Source organism: Papilio xuthus, unplaced genomic scaffold (assembly GCF_000836235.2).
Source record: "Papilio xuthus unplaced genomic scaffold, Pxut_1.1 DF829758.1, whole genome shotgun sequence".
Classification (NCBI taxonomy): Eukaryota; Metazoa; Arthropoda; class Insecta; order Lepidoptera; family Papilionidae; genus Papilio; species Papilio xuthus.
The window spans coordinates 755,996-777,820 of record NW_013528891.1 but is presented as its reverse complement, the minus strand read 5'-3'; the positions used below and the strand labels follow the sequence as shown (position 1 = coordinate 777,820).

At 33.3% G+C, this 21,825-nt stretch overlaps 2 protein-coding genes across 2 annotated transcripts in view; one reads left to right on the top strand and one right to left on the bottom strand.

Moving 5' to 3' along the window:
- Positions 1-492: 492 nt before the first annotated feature.
- Positions 493-4,367, bottom strand: LOC106121638 (serine/threonine-protein phosphatase 2A regulatory subunit B'' subunit gamma). Its single transcript, XM_013317395.1, has 7 exons — positions 4,172-4,367; positions 3,716-4,067; positions 2,935-3,106; positions 2,258-2,446; positions 1,707-1,843; positions 1,124-1,337; positions 493-929 (listed from the first exon to the last, which is right to left on the bottom strand). Exons 1-7 carry the CDS (start codon positions 4,308-4,310, stop codon positions 702-704), a joined length of 1,431 nt encoding a protein of 476 aa, XP_013172849.1. The 5' UTR covers positions 4,311-4,367; the 3' UTR covers positions 493-701.
- A 3,018-nt stretch (positions 4,368-7,385) lies between these two features.
- Positions 7,386-21,825, top strand: part of B4 (imaginal disc development protein B4) — an 82,542-nt gene continuing 68,102 nt past the window's right edge. The window contains exon 1 of the mRNA XM_013326942.1: positions 7,386-7,542. The gene's annotated coding sequence lies outside the window, so the exon portion shown is untranslated. The remainder of the gene's footprint in view (positions 7,543-21,825) is intronic.

Genomic DNA, 21,825 nt, shown 5'->3' with positions numbered 1-21,825 from the left:
GCCAGAGTGGTTGACTATGACCTAATCACCCTTAACTTAGGGTAGGCTCCGAGTCCCTCGGTGAGGATGTATAGTGATCTGATGATGAATTATTTTTACATATAAAAATATATATTTTCGTAGTTTTTATATTTTATAAAAATTGTTAAAAGCAATTATTGAGTGCAATAAAACTTAGGATATATTGTTTTTTATAGTAAATAAAAGCATTTATCAAATTTGTTACATATGTACATTTTTATTTATTTTTATATATATATTTTTAGAATCAATAGCTTAATTAAAAATACGTATATTTAGTAAAAACATCTCAATCACACAAATGTTTATTTACAATTTTAATTATATTTTTTATTAATAAATATTTTAACCTGATTAAAGTAATTTTATTTAATTACATACATAATTCAATATATCTTAAGTACATAGATTTTCACATAGGAATGTATTATTCCAGACTATGTTCTACATCTATGCCAAACTTCATCAAAATCCATTGAACTGTTCCGGAGATATCTTTTAATAAACATCCATTCAAACTGACACATTTATATTAGTAAAATTGTCATTCCCCTTCCTATATGTCCCCTCCTCTTACTAATTCACTTTCCCATATTTACCTTGGGTTATCATGCGCGATGCTCCAGAATCTACCTTCATAGTGAGGATATATCAAATTTTTTAACACCAAAATGCATCTGTCAACTATGATCTCCAGCAGCAGCCAGAGCCTCCCTGTTCTCGTATGCCCAGAAGCCGTGCAGCTCCAGCAGTATGGAGACAGCAGTGTGGCCGTGCCCGCTGCGCACCAGGTCCTGCAGAGTGATCCTGGAGGGATGCTCAGGTCTGATCATGTCGAAGATCTCGTCTTTTACGTCATCGAAGTTGACAGGTTCCGCGCCGTGGGCAACCATTTGTTCTTGTATTGCCTGAAAAAATGGTAGCTTTTGGTAGATTTTAATAAAATAAAACGAAAATATCACATCTCACATAAACTTTGCTCATAGACTTCCAATAAATAAAAAAAGAAATTAAAAAATATTTAATAAAAAAAGGCACCTTTATAGGATCACTTTGTTGTCCATCCGTCTGTCTGTCTATCAAATGTCAAAGAAAGACTAACCTTAAAGAAATAATTCAAGGTGAAAGCATCAAGATATCCCTGCGAGTTGATATCTAATACTCTGAAGAGATATGCCAGTGCTGCGGGCTGCTTCCTGTTCTCCAGAGCTAGGACTAGATCCAGATATGTCTTGTAGTCCATCTCACCGTCGTACGTCAGGCACTGCTGGAACACGCGCTGCAGGAACGCACGGGTCAGTGTACCTGAACCATACCTACAAAATATATAACAAAAATTAATCAAAGTACATAAAGAAAATTATGAAAAATACTAAATTTGTATGTAAATAACTTCATTTGTTAATAAAAAAAAACAAAAAAGATGACTTACTATGACAGTTCAAGGATGAATATGAATTAAGTTAATAAATAAATTTTACAGTACAACAACCTTCATAAGCGAGAAACTCTGGTTGGGAAACCTCTATAAGCGAGAAAAATGTCACTCTTGGACTCACTTATCCGAGACAGACTAATCTACAGGATATCACAAGAAAATTGTCTCAAATAAAACTGGTTTTTATTTTCATTTCTTACATCTAATTACTTATTATATACAAGAAAGTAGATTAACAAAAACTCACCCTGCTAATTCATTAATACTGAGCATGCCGTTGTGGTCTCTATCCAGATTGAGGTACTGTCCATAAACCCTCAGAGCGGATGCTGCACTGAACCAGTTCTGTTCCTGGAGCTCCATAGGTAGATCTTCTTCACGTAACTGAAATGATTACCATTTTTATATTTACAGGATGTTGCGACCCCGTCCGTGCGGAATATAAAAAACACTTAACAAGTATCCAATGTATTCTTTGATACCATGTTCTACATCTGTGCCAAATTTCATCAAGATCCCTTTAGTTGTCGCGTAGATACCTTCAAACAAACCATCCATCCATCCATCCATCTAAACAATTGCATTTATAATATAAGTAAGATTTAGAAATTATTTTTTTTTAAACTTAGTTCATTTACATTGCTTAAGTTTCAGATTAAAAAAAATAGATATTTTAATTTGGTACACACAAATAATAAAAAGGCTCAAATTAGTAAACAAAAACTTAATCCGAAGTCATGTTAAATTACACATAACAAAAAACCCACTATTATTCCACTCCGTTAAATTCATACATACCTCTAACAAATCATCCAAAAAGGAACAGCTCAATACATCTCTGATCCTAACTCTGCCCACTCGCAATGGATCTAAGAAGAACAAGAACTTTCTTGCTGCGGTGCACACATAGAATGAACTGAATGAGGAGTCTAGACCATCCAGGGCCGCTAGAGATGGCACTAACTCTGCTATGTAGCTCTCTAAGTCCTGCAAATGTAAATAAAGATTTCATATTAATACCATAGACTAGATAAGAGTCCAAGAAACTACAACATTTCTGCATTTTCTAAAGCAGTGGTTCCCAAACTTATTTTGTCTACTGCCCACTTCGAGAATAAATATTTTTTAGCGCCCTCAATTATTAAATTAATAATTAAATTAATTAATTATTGTAACCTATGTATATTAATGGAGAATTCTAAATGAAACTTTTACTATAACCCGCAACTTGACACCTGCAGCGCCCACAAGGGGGCGTTATCGCCCACTTTGGGAAAGACTGTTCTAGAGGTTTCTCGCTTATGGAGTTCTTTCATTGGGACCAGGGTCATTACCCTCTGTAAGCGAGAGTCATTACTCTCGCTTACAGAGGTTTTTTACTTATCCATGTTATATAATTTATCAGAATGCTAATAAAATTATTTGACAAACATACCTATTTAAATATATATACAGTATGTTATATTTCAACTCACATGTTCAGTAAGATATCCTTGTCCTGTCACATCATACAACGACAAACCAATCCTTGTCTGTTGCAGCCAGACGCGTCTCATTACATAATTAAATAAAGACACACCACGGACTTTGCCAAAACCACCCTCAGCTGCTTGGAGACGGCCAAACACTTCTGCTGTGAAGTACGGTCTGAAAGCAGCAAGCAAAAAGTGTGTTATTTTTTATGATAAGAGAGTAACTGAGCTATATCTTAGTGTTAAGAGTTAATCCAAGCCTGAACTCCAAATAAATTGGTGACTGTTAAGAAATAGTATCCTTAGATTTATTTAGCTGCATGTAATAGGAGTTAATCACCCTTAACTTAGGGTAGGCTCCGAGCCCCTCGGTGGGGACGTGTAGTGAGCTGATGATGATAAAAAGGAGTTTGCAAAGTTTGATCTTATTCAATGAACTATGCAAAATCTTCACATATCTGTTACTAAAAATATTTGTAATAATTTTGGTATTTTAAAGACCCATCTTACTTCTTACTAATATCATAAATGTGAATGTTTGGATGGATGGATGTTTGAAGGTATATCCAGTATAGCATACAGCTGTCTTATCTTGATGAAATTTGGCAAAGATGTAGAATATACTCTGGAAGAACACATAGGTTACTGGACACATTTTTTTTTAAATTCTACTTGACAGAGTTGCAGGCGACAGCTAGTTAAAAATAAATTAAAGCACTTGATAAGGTCTAATCAACGAATTGGTTTGCATAGCCTTTTTAAATCATTGCTAATAAAATATTACCTATATTTAGGGCCAGCCTCATCCCTAATTTTCCTATACTGAATATAATCTATTGTCAATTCATCATTACTTGACGGAGTGTAATTTGCATTCGATTTCTCTAAAAGACTCCATAAATGTTTCAATTCACTATTATCCAACAATTCCTTGCTTTTCTTCTGTAAAAACTGAGCTCTAGTCTCTTCTCTTAACTTCTGTGCCAATACTTCATCAGATCTTGGAAGTTTGAAGTAGAATTTTGGTATTTTTTTGTATGATTCTTGATTTCCCTCTAATTTTGGTTTGTAAAGTTGTTTGAATGTTTCTATTTCCATTTTTTCGCTTTCATCTTTTGTTGTTACAGAACCTGTGTCTAAATAAGACCGAAAAAATATAATTCTTGTAAAATTTTCTAGATCTATGTGTTAAAAAGTTTAAATGAAAAAGTACAACAAAGATTTAAACAATAATTCGAACCTTCCAATTTTTTGATGTAATTTTTTACTCGATTTTTCAACTTGTTATTAAGTTCATTTTGAACCGGACTTGTTTCATTTTCACACACGTTATTGTTAACTTTATCATCGGTTTTGTCTTCGGAAGTGTTTTCAGACATTGTTTTATTTAATTTTACGTATTAATTCAATTTAAAATAAAAAGATCACAATATGTTTGTTTGCAACCATAAAATGTCACTCGAAAAAATTTGACAGTTGCAATCACTTTTGTTCGTGCTACGCATATTTTCTAAACATTTTAATTGGCTTTATTTAAAAATATTTTTTTTTATTATAAAAAAACAAAAACATGTCATCGTTATGACTATTACTTATTTACTAAGTTACTTTGAAATGATAATAAATAAAAATTAAATTTTTCTATTCAGCAATAGATGTCGCTAGAAACATTAGTTAGAATTTGACGTTCAAAGGAACTTGAGCCCGTTTAAATCTTTTGCTTTAGAAAAATGAATTCATAAAAACGTAAAATTAACTTTCTACTACTTTACATTACGGGTAAAAAATTATATATTTTATTAAATAGCCATCATTGGAAGAATAAGTAACATTTTTAAAATGCAACGATGTAACTGGTTGATAATATTAGTTACTCTTAAATTCGTTTACGTATTTCATAATTCAATATTCGATTCATTAATTTAAATTACTAATTAACATTCAATATGCATCATGTTGTCAGAGTTAGGTATGCGACGTTGATGTCACCTTGCAATAAATTTTAAAAACAATAAGCGAGACAAAGAACTCTGTCGTAATTAATTGCAAACAGACATACAGACATATTGTATTATTTGTGCTGATGTTGCTCTATGGAAATTAGAGCATTTTTAATTAGCTAAAGTCAATAAACAAAAAAGTAAAAAAAAAGCAAAAGAATATCCACGTTACAACTTATTTTTTTTCGACAAAAGCTGTTATTTAGGCCAAGAACTTTACCAAAAAGAAAGTAATAATTTTTTTTAAAGCAGATTATTTTTTTTACAAAACGAGTAATAAATTAACTATGGAAAAATAATTAATTGAATCTTATAGTTTCATTCAATCTATAATTATCTATCGTCATCATCATCAGCTCACTATACGTCCCCATCGAGAGGCTCGGAGCCTACCTTAAGTTAAGGGTGATTAGGCCATAGTCAACCACGCTGGCCAAGTGCGGATTGACTTCACAAATATCATTGAATTTCTTCTCAGATATGTGCAGCATCACGATGTTTTCCTTCACCGTAAGAACGTCGGATAAATGTACATATATAAATCGGAAATCGAAAAACACATTGGTACATGTGAGGATTAGAACCCAGGACCTGCAGATTGCAAGTCAAGTGCTTGTCCCCTGAGCCACCGACGCTCTAATTAATTATCTATATTCAGATGAAAATGATATAATTAATACGAAACTTTACATCGACCAGCTATGTTATAACTTACCAATTAAATATATTATATAACCACGCAATATATAACAACAATGCCGTAAATAACGGATGATTTATTGAATCACAGTATGCTGTAAAAGTTTTTAATTAGCAAATGAAAATCATTCAGTTGTGCAACAGAATTACGTATAATTTCTTCGTTCTACCTTCTTATTGGAAAGTAAATGAGCTGATTAATTCTGTTTAATAGCTTTAATCCTTTTTAATCTGTGACTTTAATTAGAAGATAAATAGGGTGACCATAATATTTTAGGTTGATTAAATTGACACCACGTAATCGATTAGATCTTACTAATATTATAAATACGAATGTTTATATGGATGGATGTTTATTGGAAGGTATCTCCAGAAGACTGCACGGATCTCGCTGTAATTTGGCATAGATGTAAAACATAATCTGGAAGAACACATAGGTGAATTGCGACTAATTTGATACTACGCGGGCGACAGATAGTAAGTTATAACGACTTCTTGTACTCAAAGGTCACCATCTAAGAGTTTTAGTAGATAAAATGCAATATGACCATGTATTTTCACTTGAAATATTTGAACACAAAATATCATTCATATTTCAAAGATTTACTCAGATATAAACTAATTAAAAAACGATACATATTTTGTGATAAATTGCATATAAATTAAAAAAAGGTAACGACAAAGTAATAATTTAGCAAAATATGCATAAAGTCGTTCGTCTCAATCAAGGTTAGACTTTCATATTATAAAATAAATTAACTTACTTGCAAACTATCCTCATGTAACTAGGAGCATTGGTCATTCTATTTTAGGTCTAATTAAAAGGCTGGCAGAGGAATTGCATCTAGCAGTCTAGGAATAGGTTAAATAAAAATAAAGTTTAATTGATTCTTCCAATGGTTGTTGACGTCTTGTGGTAAATTTTATAAGTGTTAAGTAGATACTTATTGTAATTTAAAATATGTTTATAAAGTTCTAGTATTTAATATGTTATTTTAATATAATAATACAATTAATATACTAAAATTATTTATAATACCTTATGTTTAAAACTTAAAGTTCTGGATATTTAATTCCACCACACTTAAACTATAAATTAAGCACAAAATGAAACCACAACATCTTGAGAAAAAAGGCATTTTATTTACAATTAATATTATAATGTGAAATAGATGTTAAATATAAAAAAAGAGTCAGTAATACAAGTAGAGTTTTTTTTTTTATTTAACATAATTTTAATCTGAATCAATAGTGTTTTTGTTTTGCGATTTTTGACACATCATAGTCAATGACAAGTAAATTTTTAATTAACTTAGCTATCATAGTTAACTAACCTTGGGTTTCTGACCAAAACCTTCATTTAAAACTCTATTGTGTTCTCTGGCAAAGATTTCAGAAACCCACGGTTAAGAGATGTCGTAGCTAATATTAAAATTTTCTTTTATTTCACAAACCATTTGTTCTGTGTCCGTTAAACAGAGCTGGATCATTTGCTGTCTACAAAAAATTGTTTACATGCTTTATACAAATAGCTACACAAATATTGGACATCTGATTATCATATTTAACACGACCCTGTCAACAATCAAACATGTTAACTTAGTTATCAAAAAAAAAATGAAGTTTATTACATAATTTTCGTAAGAATTATAAGTACAGTATGACAAAAGGCGAAGTAACGAAACGCAAACCGGACCATCCGTTGTGCGCAGGCGCAGACTTACCGGGCAAGTTCTCAGTTATGCGCGAGACGTCGTGGGGTGCGGACGTCTATTGGAACATTGTGTTAAAATTGTAACCGCGCGTTCGTTAGTGCATTATTTGTGATTAAACAATTTTTGTCGTGATAACAAAAAAGTTTTCTTAACATAAAGTGCTATGAAAGGATACTAAAAGTAGGAGATATTTGTAGGTAAGTGGTAACTATTGAAGGCTCTACGTCTATACATTTGGCTAGTTGTGCTCTTTTTGAAAGGGTTTTGTGACTTGCCTTTTGCAAGGCGGCCCACATTCATTCGTGTTGTCTTTACAAGTCGGCGAATAATTGTGTAATATATTGTTACTTTTTAAATTACTAATAATCGTTTTTAAAAGAACAAATTCTTAAAGGAAATTAAGTTACTGATATTCTGACCTTGGATATTTTGTTGGAATGCCTAACGTATAGAAATGTGAACGGATAATTGATTTCTCTTGAACCAGATTCGGTGTTTGTCAGTAAAACCTAGGTCCCACTAATGAACCTTGGGCTAGAAACATTTTGATATAAAATCCATGACTAGATTCTATCATCTAGTACTAGATACACGTCTTGTCTATTTTTTTGGATTAATATTAAGACATAACCGGCTATACCAGCATCGGAAGATTGCACACTAGCAGTCGAGAAAAAAATAGCCTATGATATGATACATCAGCTGCCTTCCAGACCAAGTCCCGTGAAAATTCATTCAACCGTTAAGGATTTTATCCGGAACAAACTAGGACGAGCAGACATAAAGACGAATCTTATATAAAAAATTCTCGTGTCACAATTTTCGTTCCCATACTCCTCCGAAACGGCTTGACCGATTCTCATGAAATATTGTGAGCAAATATGCTCAGTAGCCGATCCTCAGACCTACTCAATAGAGTAGGTCTGAGGATCGGCTACTATCTAAATTTTAATACCGCACGGACGGAATCGCGGGCTACAGCTAGTTTTATATAAAATATTTTTTTTTTTATTTAATAAACAGACCATCCAATTTTATTAATGGAATTATGCCTTCATATTTTGCTGCTTTAAATCAAAGTAAAATGTAATTATTTTTGATTTAATAGCTTAATTCTTACTGGAATTTTTGCTTTATTTTTATAAAACATTATAAAATATATTTTTCTGTGCATATAATTTATATACCAACAGTATTTCTAGGAAATAAATCACAGGCAACGTTTTAGCTAATCGCTTAAATCGGCCATTAACTGGCTCAAGTCTGGACTGGCACAAGTCGTACAAAGTTGTATTTTGATATAGAACAGATTTGAATAACATTAAGTAACAATTATTCGTCTTTATTTCAACAAAACTAGAAAGATAAAAACTTAATTATTAGCCTATGTGTTCCTCCAAACTGTGCTCTACATCTATACGAAATTTCATCAAAAACATCCATCCATCTTAACTTTCGCGTTTATAACATTAGTAAGATTTATCTGAATTAATATGCCACAGATAAAAAAGAATTGTAAATGAAAAAGGAATAAGTAATTTAAATTAACAAATCAACCCAAGTTTCTTTAACATCTTCGCACGAATTGGTCTAGCTCGCCCGGTGAAATACCACGACTACACAGAAGACAGGCGTCAAGTGGAAGCAATTCCGCGTACATGATGATGAGTGTGCGTCCCGAAGGACTGATTTAGTCCTCTGTCCCTTCCCACCCTTTTTCTTATAAGAAAAGGATGGGAAGTGGAAGTGCGCTTAAAAGTAGGCAACGCATATGTCATTGCGTATGTTTATGAGCAACGGTCACTTCGTTATTTCAGCGATATCAGGTAGCCACTTGCTCGTTTGCCACCTTATAATATAAAAATACAACCAGAACGTTTTAAATAAGATGTATTTCATAAGTCTTGATGTCATAGCAAAACCCACGTAACATTTATACAATACCAGTTGCGTTATACTAAGCAAGATGTTTGGATTTATATTTCAAAAGTAGACTGCAATATGTAGAACGAATTTATAATTTGCAACCGGATAATAGTCTCTTTTTTTAGTTATTAATGATCCGACTCGAAGGATCATCTATCTATTCTATACTAGCTACCGTCAGCGGGTCTGTTTGCGCAGAATTATAATACTTAATAGCTTATGTGTTCTTCCAGATTATATTCTACATGTATGCCAATTTTCAGCGAGATCCATCATAACATCCATCCATTTTATCATCATTAGCTTACTATACGTCCCCACTGAGGGGCTAAGAGCTTACCCTAAGTTAAGGGTGATTAGACCATAGTCAATCACGGTGGCCAAGTGCAGGTTGGTTGACTTCACACATATCTTTGAATTTCTTCTCAGATATGTGCAGCATCACGATGTTTCCCTTCACCGTAAGAATGTTGGATAAATGTACATATGTAAATCAGAAATCGAAAAACACATTGGTACATGGCGGAATTCGCACCCAGAATCTACAGATTGCAAGTCAAGTGCTTGACCACTGAGCCACCGACGCTCTGGTTGGTTGCTTCAAAGTCTATGGAAACTTCCTAAGTTTAAAAATATTTGTCAGAATTATTTTAGTAAGATTATTTCACAAACGGGTTGTTCGTAAAAAATAAATTTGATTTAAAATAACAAGCACCTGCTTGCGTAGGATCTTTTATTCATTCTTATGGAAATGTCGTATTTTATATATTTATTGGTCATTGACTTTTATATTGTTTATAAAAAGATATGAATTCTGTTTACATTTTATAAAAATCGAGACAGTGTTAATTTTAAAAGCAAAAGATCATCATCATCATCAGCTCACTGTACGTCCACCGAGGGGCTAAGAGCTTACCCTAAGTTAAGGGTGATTAGGCCATAGTCAACCACGCTGGTCAAGTGCGGGGACTTCACATATACCTTTGAATTTCTTCTCAGATATGTGCAGCATCACGATGTTTTCCTTCACCGTAAGAACTTCGGATTAATGTACATATGTAAATCAGAAATCGAAAAACACATTGGTACATGGCGGGATTCGAACCCAGGACTTGCAGATTGCAAGTCAAGTGCTTGACCCCTGAGCCACCGACGCTCTGTTACGAAGTCTTATTTTAAGGAAAATGTTACAATTTCGCGAACATTTCATACAGATGATACAGATCTTTTAATACTAAGCAGAAATAACTGTACTTCAGTTTTATTCTTTGTTCACAAGAAGATCCTTAAATGTATTAGAGTCCGCAGTTGCAGGCGCTCCAAGAATCTCGCCTGCTTATTTTTTTTTGTGACTGAGTCACTGTTTGCCTTGAAGAGACATTTACAACTTCACCGGGCTTGAGGTGGCCGAGCGTAGATGGTGCTTAGCCTGAACCTCGTTTAAGAGTAATATGACTCGAGGGCTCCCTCAGGAGCCTTGGCTCGGGCTGTAACTTCGTTATAGTTACCGGATTGGGAGGTCACCGAGCTCTTTGATCGCTTAGGTGGACGCTCCATGGAGTGACTAGACTCAAGGATCCCCAAGAGGGGACCTCGGCTTGCGCTGTCACTCATTACGTGTTTAGCATTCCGATTCAAGGGTGCCCGAGAGAGCCGAACCTCGGCTTGATCTATTATCTATAGATCAAGTCGAGGTTCGGATATAGATAGATATTATCTGATCGCGTCGCCTGCTTAAACCACACAGAAGACTAAATTCCTAATGAATTATGCTCCAATTGTGAACTATATACGTTTCGTCTCGTGATATGTCAGAGACCAGTAAAGACCTCTTTCCATTTTTTTATTAAGAACAAAATGGAAAAGAGAACTGTATTTGACAGGGGAGGGGAGATAATAATACGGATCCTTTTATCGTCATTTTTAGGGTACCGTACCTCTTAGGAAAAAACGGAATCCTTATAGGATCTTTGTTGTCCGTCCGTCCGTATGTCAAGACCCTTTTTTTTACTTAATTTATATACCCAATTTTATTAGAAAACTTACTTCAATCTTAGACTTATTTTAGTTTCATTGCTTTTGTTTTTAAATACTGAACACTTTTTGTTTTTTAAAATTACATATTCTTAATTTAAAATGAATTGTAATTAAATAGCTTAATTTGAAAGGCATCGGAATTTCGATTATAATATTTAATGAAAACAAGCTTTAAAATTCATTAACACGATTAAATTTCGCGATTATCATTCGTGTGAATTGAAAACGGGAAAGTTTAAACATTAACTACAATTAACATATCGGAATTCAATAAAATATTATCTTAAAATCTCATTTAGCTTGAAAACAAATCTTTGAATGAAAACATTAGTTCACATAAGGAATTTACATACATAGCTGTCGCTCGTGACTCTGTCCACGCGGGATTACTGAACGCATATGAAAATTTATAAAAATCTATCAAGTTTCGGAGGAATATGGTAACTAACATTATGACACGAGATTTATATTTAAGAGTCTTAAAATAAAACCGAGCTCTTATTAGAAGGTGCAATCAAGGTCAAAGAATTATAGCGGAGCGTTTAACGTTAATCGAATAATGGGTAGGAAATTATCGTCTCTGACTGTAAATAGAAATCAAATCCTCAAGGAGGAAGGATATTGCGTAACTTAGGTGCATAATTATGTAACAATTACAAACAATTATATTTACGATTTCTACACATTAAGGTTAAATATTTAGCTATGAATAATTAAAGACAAAATAAAAAAAAATACGCGTCTTAAAATGTTTTTAAAATACAGGATAAGTACGTGGACAGATAGGATGCGCACTAATACGCAACCACTACCGCCTGCCAGACTGCCTAGACTCTATCCGATAGAGCAAGAAGGACGACATATAAAATCAGCTGACCTAAAGTTCCTACTATTAAAACGTTGCTAGCTCCTATACTAAAAACTATATTAAAAATATGATAAATAAATGTAATATAGTTTTTTAATGAATTTGTCAAAATCAAAAGCTCTGTCTACCACTCTCGGTCATAAGCGTTAATATTGAATACCACAGTAAATTACAAATGTAGTTATTTAACATTATATCGTATTATCTCGATGTATATAAAAGAAAATGATCGAAAAAAAAAAATTAAACAGGAAGGCATCGTAATTACGAAAGAAGTACTGCATATTGAAGGCTAACTGCATACGTATGAGGTCAGTTACGATATGTTAAAAGTATTATTCGTGTGTTATATTTTGTTTAAATAATTTCAAATATAACAGTAATTCGGATTCGATCAGCTCACTATACGTCCCCATTGAGGAGTTCGGAGTCTATCCTAAGTGACTAAGCCATCAACGACGCTGATACAGTGCGGGAAACAAATCCGAATGTTTAGATGGATGTTTGTTTGTTTGTATCTCCGGAATGGCTGCAAATTTGGTATAGATGTAGAACATAGTGTGGAAGAACACATAGGCTACTTATTAGTATTCTTTAATTCCGTGCAGACCGAGTCGCGAGCGTCACCTAGTAAATAGTAAATGACAAAAATAAATTAGTTTATTGTTAATTAAAAATGCCTATTTCTCATACTATTGTTTAAAATGCGACATAACAAAATAATTACGAAAATATGACATTATTGCGAAATCTTAAAATTTCCAAATAGAGATGATGACATTGTGTTCATATTTTATTGTCGATAAAAATCGTCGAGTCCAGTTTTTTTGTCACAAAGTGCATTCACCTCACTCCTACCGTACCGTGCCGCGGATTACGTGTCGTTGTCGTAATGAAAATACGACATTTTGACAAACGACTAGATTAACTGTAGCGCGGACATAAAGCTAAGGGAGTTAAGCCTTTGATAGATGTTTCTCTTGAGATAATATCTAGACATAGATTTGTGTGTATTCCTGTGTAGAAATTGTCGTGCGTATATCCCGCCTAAAATAATAACTAATAGGCTACAGAAATAATTAGGTAGAGTACCTCCCAAGTTAGCGTAAGTTTTTTTACGTCCGATCATGAAAAATATTCTAGGAATATTTTGCTTCTGGAAGTTTTATAACACGAAAGAATAAATAGTAATTCTAATTAAACAATTTATAAATTCACTTTCATTACTATTATATGTTGATTCATAAAAAGCCAGAATTACATCATTGACGGTAACATGCTTAAGCTATTTTTTTCATCGATTACTCGCACGAGTTATTTTAGTGAAGTTATAACGCGTAACTTTTATTACTTAACAGTTATTTAAATGTTTACTTAGTGATCGTTAGACAATGAACTGTTATCATTTTTTTTTGTATATTAAATTTTCCACGCATGAAGACTAAAATGGCTCCGATGTAAATAATAATAACCCAAAATTTTGAAATTTACTCAATTTTTTTTTTAAATTTAAAATGTGATTAAAAAAAAGCTTTATTTCTCGACTCAGTGAGCGACGGGCCGCGTCCGCGAAATAATACCAGTCCCACTCACCCTGATGAAGGGCCCCCGATGGGCTCGAAACTAGTTGGTGCCGACACTGGACGAATATACTTAGGGTTTAGCCGTTTTTATATCAGTTTAAAATTAAACTATTATGAACTGGTAGCTTCTACACAAGTAACTTAACTTTAACTTAGAAAAGAAAATTTGCCGTCATTACCATACTTAATAAGCACTTAAACTTATGTCTTTAACTTGAATCTTACTTATTTAATAAAAATAAAAGCATCAAAGCCAATTTAGCGTCAATAGGCTACATAATATACTCGTAAATAGGCCATATTTCTGTCGGTAAGTTTTTAAATTGCGAACCAGAAAAAAGGCTGGCTCATTACGGCCCCTGTCAGTCTGTGTTCACATTCTACAGGTCCATAAATTCCCCTCTAGGCTTGGTCAGGTACAATATTTTATGTTGAATAAAAACAAAAAGAGATGGCGCTGTATTGAGTTGAAATTTCTTTCATGCTATTTTTATATCGAATTTAATTGGACGTACGTTTTGTTTATAAATGCAATAAAGCCTTAAATAGTTGAATAATGTAATCCTATTTCTGTTTTGGATAGAGCAAGACGTTTGAAAAGGATTACATCTCTTACTAGATCTTTTGTCAACTAGCGGTCGCCCGTGACTTCGTTTGCGTGGATAAAAAAACATAATTATGACGCTCGTTACAACAACAAATTATATATTACTACTATATTAATGTATATTATCTACTTATAGTTAAAAAAAATTGAGCCAACTGACAAAAAGGTAATCTTAATAAACTCGTTTTACTTCTTACTCTTACTAATATTATAAATGCGAATGTTTCGATGGATGGATATTTGTTTAATGGCATCTCCAGAACGGCTGAACAGATCTCGACGAAATTTGACATACATATAGAACATAGTCTGGAAGAACACATAGGCTATTTTTTTTCAATTGCGGACGGAGTCGCGGGCGATAGCTAGTATTTAAATAAAAGTGATCCAAACTGTAGACCAAGGTAGGTAACCGGTTATGGATGACGTGTTATGTCTTGATGTTGCGCCAAAATTTAAAAAAAGATAAGCCAGCGCTTGACCACGATCCCACCTGGTGTTAGTGGAGATTTGGTCGAAAGATTACGCGCTAGCTTAGTAAGTGCCTATTCACTCTACTTTGAAGGTCAACATCATATTTGGACGGAAAAACAGAGGCTGGCAACTTGTTCCAATACCTTGCGGTACGCACAAGGAACGATGCTTCGATAATTCTTCTGTGAGTGTGTATGTCAGTGAACTTCTCTCAAACGACTGGACCGATTTTGATGAAATTTTTTGTGTGTTCAAGGGGATGTGGGAATGGTTTAGATTCACAATTTTCATCAAATATTAACTTCATATTAATTTATTCAAATTAAAGACGTGTAGACAGGACAACGTCTGTCGGGTCCGCTAGTTATCATATATTGTAGAATCCAACAATGTTGTTAGTCTTTTGACAGTTTATGTCAACTACAAGCCTCCATAAAATATAGAAACTTTCCATTCAATACATTTGAACGGTCCATACATGTATTGTAAAGCTGTAAAAGAGGTGAAAGTTTTTGCATCCTGTTGTTTTGGTTTGAGTTTTTGACGCAGCATCGATTGTAAATGAAACTAAATTAAATGTGGTTGTAAACTAAGAATCCTATAGTATGGATATATTAATTAACAAGCGAGCTTATCACTATCTCAAAGGCCGGCAACGCATCTGCGGTTCCTCTGGTATTGCTGATGTCCATGGGCGTCGTTGAACACCTCGGTGTGCCCGCTGCTTGTTTGCCCCCTTCTGTTATAAAAAATAAAACTAGTTGTGCCCGCGACTTCGTTCGCTTGAAATACTAACTTTGAGATGCGGGGTACTGGACAGTATGTGGACATAGCAACATTACTTTATCTAAAACTAAATTAAATCAATAACTAACTGAACAAACAGACAGACAAAAATTACATGTAGTAAAAAATGATTATTACAATATTACAGACATTCCAATTTTATTTATATGTATACATTTATATTCTTACTCTTAACTTTAAGTTATCAAGTTTTTAACTTTACAACTTTATACCTATAAGTTTATACAATCGCGTGATTGTATACAGTTAACTTAAACGAACAAACCGACAGCCATTCAGTGGCTATCATGGTCATAAATAGGTGCACACAGCTCGTTCCATTCCAACGTCTAAATTGAAAAAGTAAACAAGAAAACATCAAATTCACTACATGACGGCTATTAAGAAATATCATATTGAAGAAATAAAGTTATTTTGTGAGTTCCTCATACCATAGTTACGTGAAAGATTTTTTTACTATGAATCTTTTGAAATTTACTAGTTTTACATTTTTTATAGAACTGACAATAACTTCCGATAAGTCGCGTGATTGTCGCGCGTCAGTTTCATACATTTTTGAAGTTCACTATGGAATCACTTCGAAGCGAATACACTTTGGCTAACTTTTACGAAATGTGTATGAGATAGAATGTCTCAAAGTACGATGGAGACAAAACACTACGCCACCACCACCACGAGTTGGGGGTGACTAGGTCCCTGGCCCAGTGCGGGTTGACTTCACACATATCTTTGAATTTCTTCGCAGGTATGTGCAGCAACACGATGTTTTCCTTCACAGTAAGAAACACGAAACACTAATCTAAGACCAAATGTGAACTTCACTAACTTATCTATACACTTTTGTAATTAAAACGGAAACAGCGTCTGACTGGTGTGGTTCCTATGTAACCGTAAACAAGTTGATAAACAAGTCCAACTTGTTTACAAACCGAACGACGGGTGTATGTTTTTGCTTTAACATTGGATATTAAAGAATATTTTAAATTTTTTAATACAGTTTTTAGATATTTATTATAGTTTTTAATCGAAGAATCGAGAATGAAAGTAAATAAGTCATATATTATTTAAACTAGCTGTCGCTTGCGACTCCGTCAGCGCGGAATTAAATAAAAACTTTATTAGTAGCGTATGTGTTCTTCCAAGCTATGTTCTATCTATAAAAAAATCATCGAGATCTATGCAGCCGTTATCTTCAAACATCCATCCAAACATTAGCATTTATAATATTAGTAAGATTTTATAACTTTGTCATGAATGGAAAATTATTGGACTTATCTGTTAGGTTTGACTAGGTCTTAGTCAACAATGCTGGCCGATTCTCTAGCAGACTTAGTTTAAAAATGAACTACTCACCAGTAAGTAGGTAACATCAGATTTACATTAGATTGGTGAGTAAACATTGAAAATCTGTCTTATCATTAATGACGCCATCTTGTCTGAGTTCTAATTTCAAATGAAGCCGTTAGTAATGTCGAGATGTGCAACCGTTATTTAATTAAGAAACTGAGTATGTACATCCTCTTGCGAAAACTCGACTGACTGCATTTATTCCGTGAGAATTTCTTTTTTAATTCGATATTTTATAAATGGCTTTGTAAGTTGACAGCTATTTCCTATGATCAAAGAGGTTTTGAATCACTTTAAATTATGTAATTGGTATTTATGTTATGAGGTGAATTAAAGTTGTACAAAGAGAGCCATAAAGATTATTGATTCCAAATTTGAAAATTAGATTTGAATTTTTAAGAACTGTGTTGACGTCATAGATGTACAGTGCACAAAAAAGTGAACACCATGATTAAATAATCTTTTTGTACTGATGTTAGTGTAACTTTGTTGCTCATTGTATAAACAAACGTTGAGAGGTGAAAGAGGAGAGGGCGGGGATAGCACATTCTTTGCGAGTCTCATGGTGTTGTTAAAACGGTCTACGTACGTATGTTTAAATTTCGTTTACGATAATTGTCATGAAATGATAGCATTAATTAATGTATACTAGTTTTAAAAAAAATTATATTAAATTAAAAAAAAATTGCACATCTTAAAAGTGGAAATTTTTGACTTATAACTATTTACGTAGGAAACCGATTAAGATGGTACTTTCATCGGTTTATTAATCTATATAAATAATTTATCATATCGTACGGAACTAACGTATTATTGTTATTTCATGTGCTATTGTAGTATGACCAGCTGGCTGGTAAGAAAAAAAATGAAGAAAAAAGGTTCTATTCTGACACCGTATCAATTGTTGCAAGACTGGCTGTAAAGCACGTGCGAAGAAAACATCTGCTCTCAAAATGGCGCGTTATTTGGTACTTTTGAATAACCTTAATTCCCATTGCCAAAGTACCGATACAAGAATAATATTTTATCGCAGTTTTTTTTAATGAGACATGGCCTTTTATTAAATAATGATCGGTCAGTCTTTGATATAATGTAAATTAAGAATAGAATGAGTTTAATTTACATGTAGCATTTACATTTCTGTTTAAGTTTGAACGTTCAGGAAATATAAACGGATGCTAACGTGAAAGAGTAGAAATGGATTGCAAACATTTCGATATTGAAACTTCTTTACAAAGTTATTAAAGGCACTACAAGAATCTTAATTCTATTGACTTAAGGTTGATTATCGTTTGAATTAGATGTTTCGTAGTAGTTGTGAGAGTTCAATGGACGAAACCTATGGTAAGTAAAGAAATAGGTGTGAGCTTCAATGCAAGTGAAGTAAAAAAAAACGGTACATCTAATCTGAGTCGTAGATAATTCTATAAGATGTGTAAATCAGTATTGAAAATGATCGTAACGATGTTCAATGTAGTTCTTACTAATATTATAAATGCGAATGTTTAGATGGATGTTTGTTTGAAGGTATCTCTATAACGGCTTAAAGGATCTCGCTGACATTTGGCGTAGTTGTAGAACATGTTGTAGAAAATAGGCTACTTAAGTTTCTTTAATTCCGCGCGGACGGAATCGCGTACGATGGTTAGTTGTTTTAATAAAAAAAAGAATAAAAGAAATTCAACGAATATTTATTTTCTATTATTATAACTAAGTTAATGGCGTCATAAGATACCTTTCTCGCTTATTATATACTAGCTGTTTCCCCTGACTGCGTCCGCGCGGAATTAAAAAAAGCTGCATGTACTTCCAGACTATGTTCTATTTTTAAACCAAATCTTTTGAGCCGGTATGGACATACCTTAAATCAACCATACATTCATCCAAACTTATGACATAGTTTGCCTGAAATAAAACTAACACGGAAGAGGTTTTAAACCTCTTTACTGTCAACTTTAAAAAAACGAAGTGATCCTATTAGAGTTCCGTTCGTTTCGACGTACGGAACTCTAAAAACGTTCTAAATAATTAGTGTTGATCATAGCGTTATGAGCACCAAAAAATCTTTATCGTATACAAAAGGAAGTATTATATGAAATCATAACAGTAGTAAGTTTGTAAAAACTATCTGTACCGTAATCTAACGTATTAGTAACGAGGTTAAAATGTTGAAAGAACATTACAGCGGTCAAGTTGCAGATGTAAGCAATTTTACACATTACAATGTTTTAGTGTTCCGTACCTCGAAACGAAAAGAACTCTAATAGGATCACTTTGTTGTCCGTCTGTCTATCAATACCCTTTTGTCAGAAACGCGTGGAGTTATCAAGCTGGAATTTACATCAAATACTAAAGTCTGCTGTCCCTTGGTGGTGTGATAAAAAACTTGCATATAAGCCAACGCAATCAAAAGATACAATTGCAAATGTCCGCAAAATTTTGACACTCGCAAGGAAATCTTGTACGGAACACACGGGAATTTTGGTTCACTTTTATATATACGTTTGTTGAGTTATTGTTTATCGGGTAGCCATTTTATTTACTATTTATTAAATGGCAGTGTTTTTAAAATCGATTACTATGTAACAATGTCTATCTCGCTCTATATCAAGGGGAGTGAAAAGGTCAAACGACTGAGGTCAATGGTACAAGTCGAACTCATTAAGGCTTTTAACGAAGTTCGGACTGTGTAGATAAAGGTAGGTATACACTAAGGTACAAATAAAATAAAATGTAAAGCTCGAATATGACTTTTGAGATATTTTAATAAATTTTTTTTTTTTAATCTGTAACCTTATTAAAATAATTATATTGTAAAACATTGCCTAGTAATAAATATAAATAATATATATCCATAAATTATTTTCTTAACCAAAAAGTAATAAAATCATTAATATTTCTTCTCTATAATTATTATTATCGTATACATATTTTGTAAGGAAGCTATAGTTTTTTTTTTTTTAAATAAAAGAAAATTCTTGCATTATATTTTATATCTCTCTAAAATTATAAACTAGTTAGCTCTTGTACTATAATGTAAGAACGCGAGTTAAGAGTCAAGTGTGTCTACGACCTTATTTGCTATACGTAGGTAAACTACCTCTTGATATATAACCTAACCTCTTATCGAAGTGGACAATAACGGAATATGTAGTTACTTGGTCTGTATTGTTAGTTGGTCTATGTAAATACAATTTACTATACTCAAAGTCAACTAACAAGAGCGTCAGTGACTCAGGGGTTAAGCAGTTGACTTGCAATCTGCAGGTCCTGAGTTCGAATCCCGTCATGTACCAATGTGTTTATCGATTTACATATGTACATTTATCTGAAGTTCTTACGGTGAAGGAAAACATCGCGATGCTGCACATATCTGAGAAGAAATTCAATGATATGTGTGAAGTCAACCAACTGGGCCAGCGTGGTTGACTATGGCCTAATCAGCAGTTACTTAGGGTAGGCTTCGAGCCTCTTAGTGGGGACGTATAGTGAGCTGATGATGATGATACTAAATGTCAGAAATATAGTACACTTATAAAACTTTATTAGCGCCAATTTCATCAATTTACTTTCAAGATTATTACATGATAAGATTTTTACCTACTAACAAATCTTTAGCTGTAAGATAACTCGTGATAGTTGCTATAATTATTTATAACATACTAGCTAATTCCCCTGACTCCGTCTCCGAAAAAAAAGACCAATAATTGAGATAAAAATTACCCTTTATCTCAAGTTGCACCAAATTATAGATGCTTACAAAATGTGATATTATTATTAATATAAGAATTGGTTCAGTAGTTTTGGAGTTTATCTTATATTATAAATGCGAATGTTTAGGTGAATGGATGTTTTTTAGAAGGTATTTACACAACGGCTGTATAGATCTTGATGAAATTTGACATAGATATAGAACATAGTCTGGAAGAACACATAGGCTAGTAATTAAATTTTTTAAATCCACGCGGACGGAGTCGTGGACTATATTACTAGTTAAAATGAAAGACATAGAAAATTTTAAAAGTGTAATTTTGACGTAGAGTATACCTAAACATTAAAACGTACCAAAGTTGATTTAATTTTATAATCTTATATATAAAATTCTCGTGTGACAATTTTCGTTCCTATACTCCTCCGAAACGACTTGACCGATTCTCATGAAATTTTGTGAGCATATTGAGTAGGTCTGAGAATCGGCCAACATCTATTTTTAATACCGCGCGGACGGAGTCGCGGGCGACAGCTAGTTTTACAATAAATTCCTTATCATGAGTCTTGTTACTAGAAGACCGTAGGCTACTGTAAGCGTTGAAATGTAGCATAAATAATAATTCAACTTCTGTACAACAATGTTGCAGTATAAATAACAGTAGAACAAGAATCCGAATCGATAATTCATTACTCTACACTTTCCTTCAATATTGAATGTCGGATTATTCAATAAAGCTATTTAGGGCAATAGGAGATAATATTTATATGAAATTAGCTATTGCAAACGATAGACTACTTGACTATGTTTAAATCTTCAATACTTGAATACTAGATAGATTTAACAGTGGTAGAGCCCGCTTTAACATCTTCGCACGAATCGGCCCGGCTGGTCTGGTGAAATACCACGTCTACACAAAAGACAGGCGTGAAGTGGAAGCTATTCCGCGTTTCCTCTGATGAGTGTGCGTCCCGGAGGCCTATTTTAGTCCTCTTTCCCTTCCCATCCTTTTCTTTATAAGGAAAGGATGGGAAGTGGAAGTGGACTTTCCGGATGAGATGATGCATGGAAAGGGAAGATATTTTCTTTCTGTGCATCCTCTCCTCAGTCGATTTAAGGTAG

Excerpts from the sequence above, each read along its gene's own strand:
- LOC106121638 (XM_013317395.1), bottom strand. The coding sequence starts at position 4,310 with ATGTCTGAAAACACTTCCGAAGACAAAACCGATGATAAAGTTAACAAT. Across the intron at positions 1,844-2,257 it reads TTTTGGATGATTTGTTAGAG|TTACGTGAAGAAGATCTACC; the intron begins GTATGTATGAAT and ends TAATCATTTCAG. Across the intron at positions 1,338-1,706 it reads AGTATTAATGAATTAGCAGG|GTATGGTTCAGGTACACTGA; the intron begins GTGAGTTTTTGT and ends TATATTTTGTAG.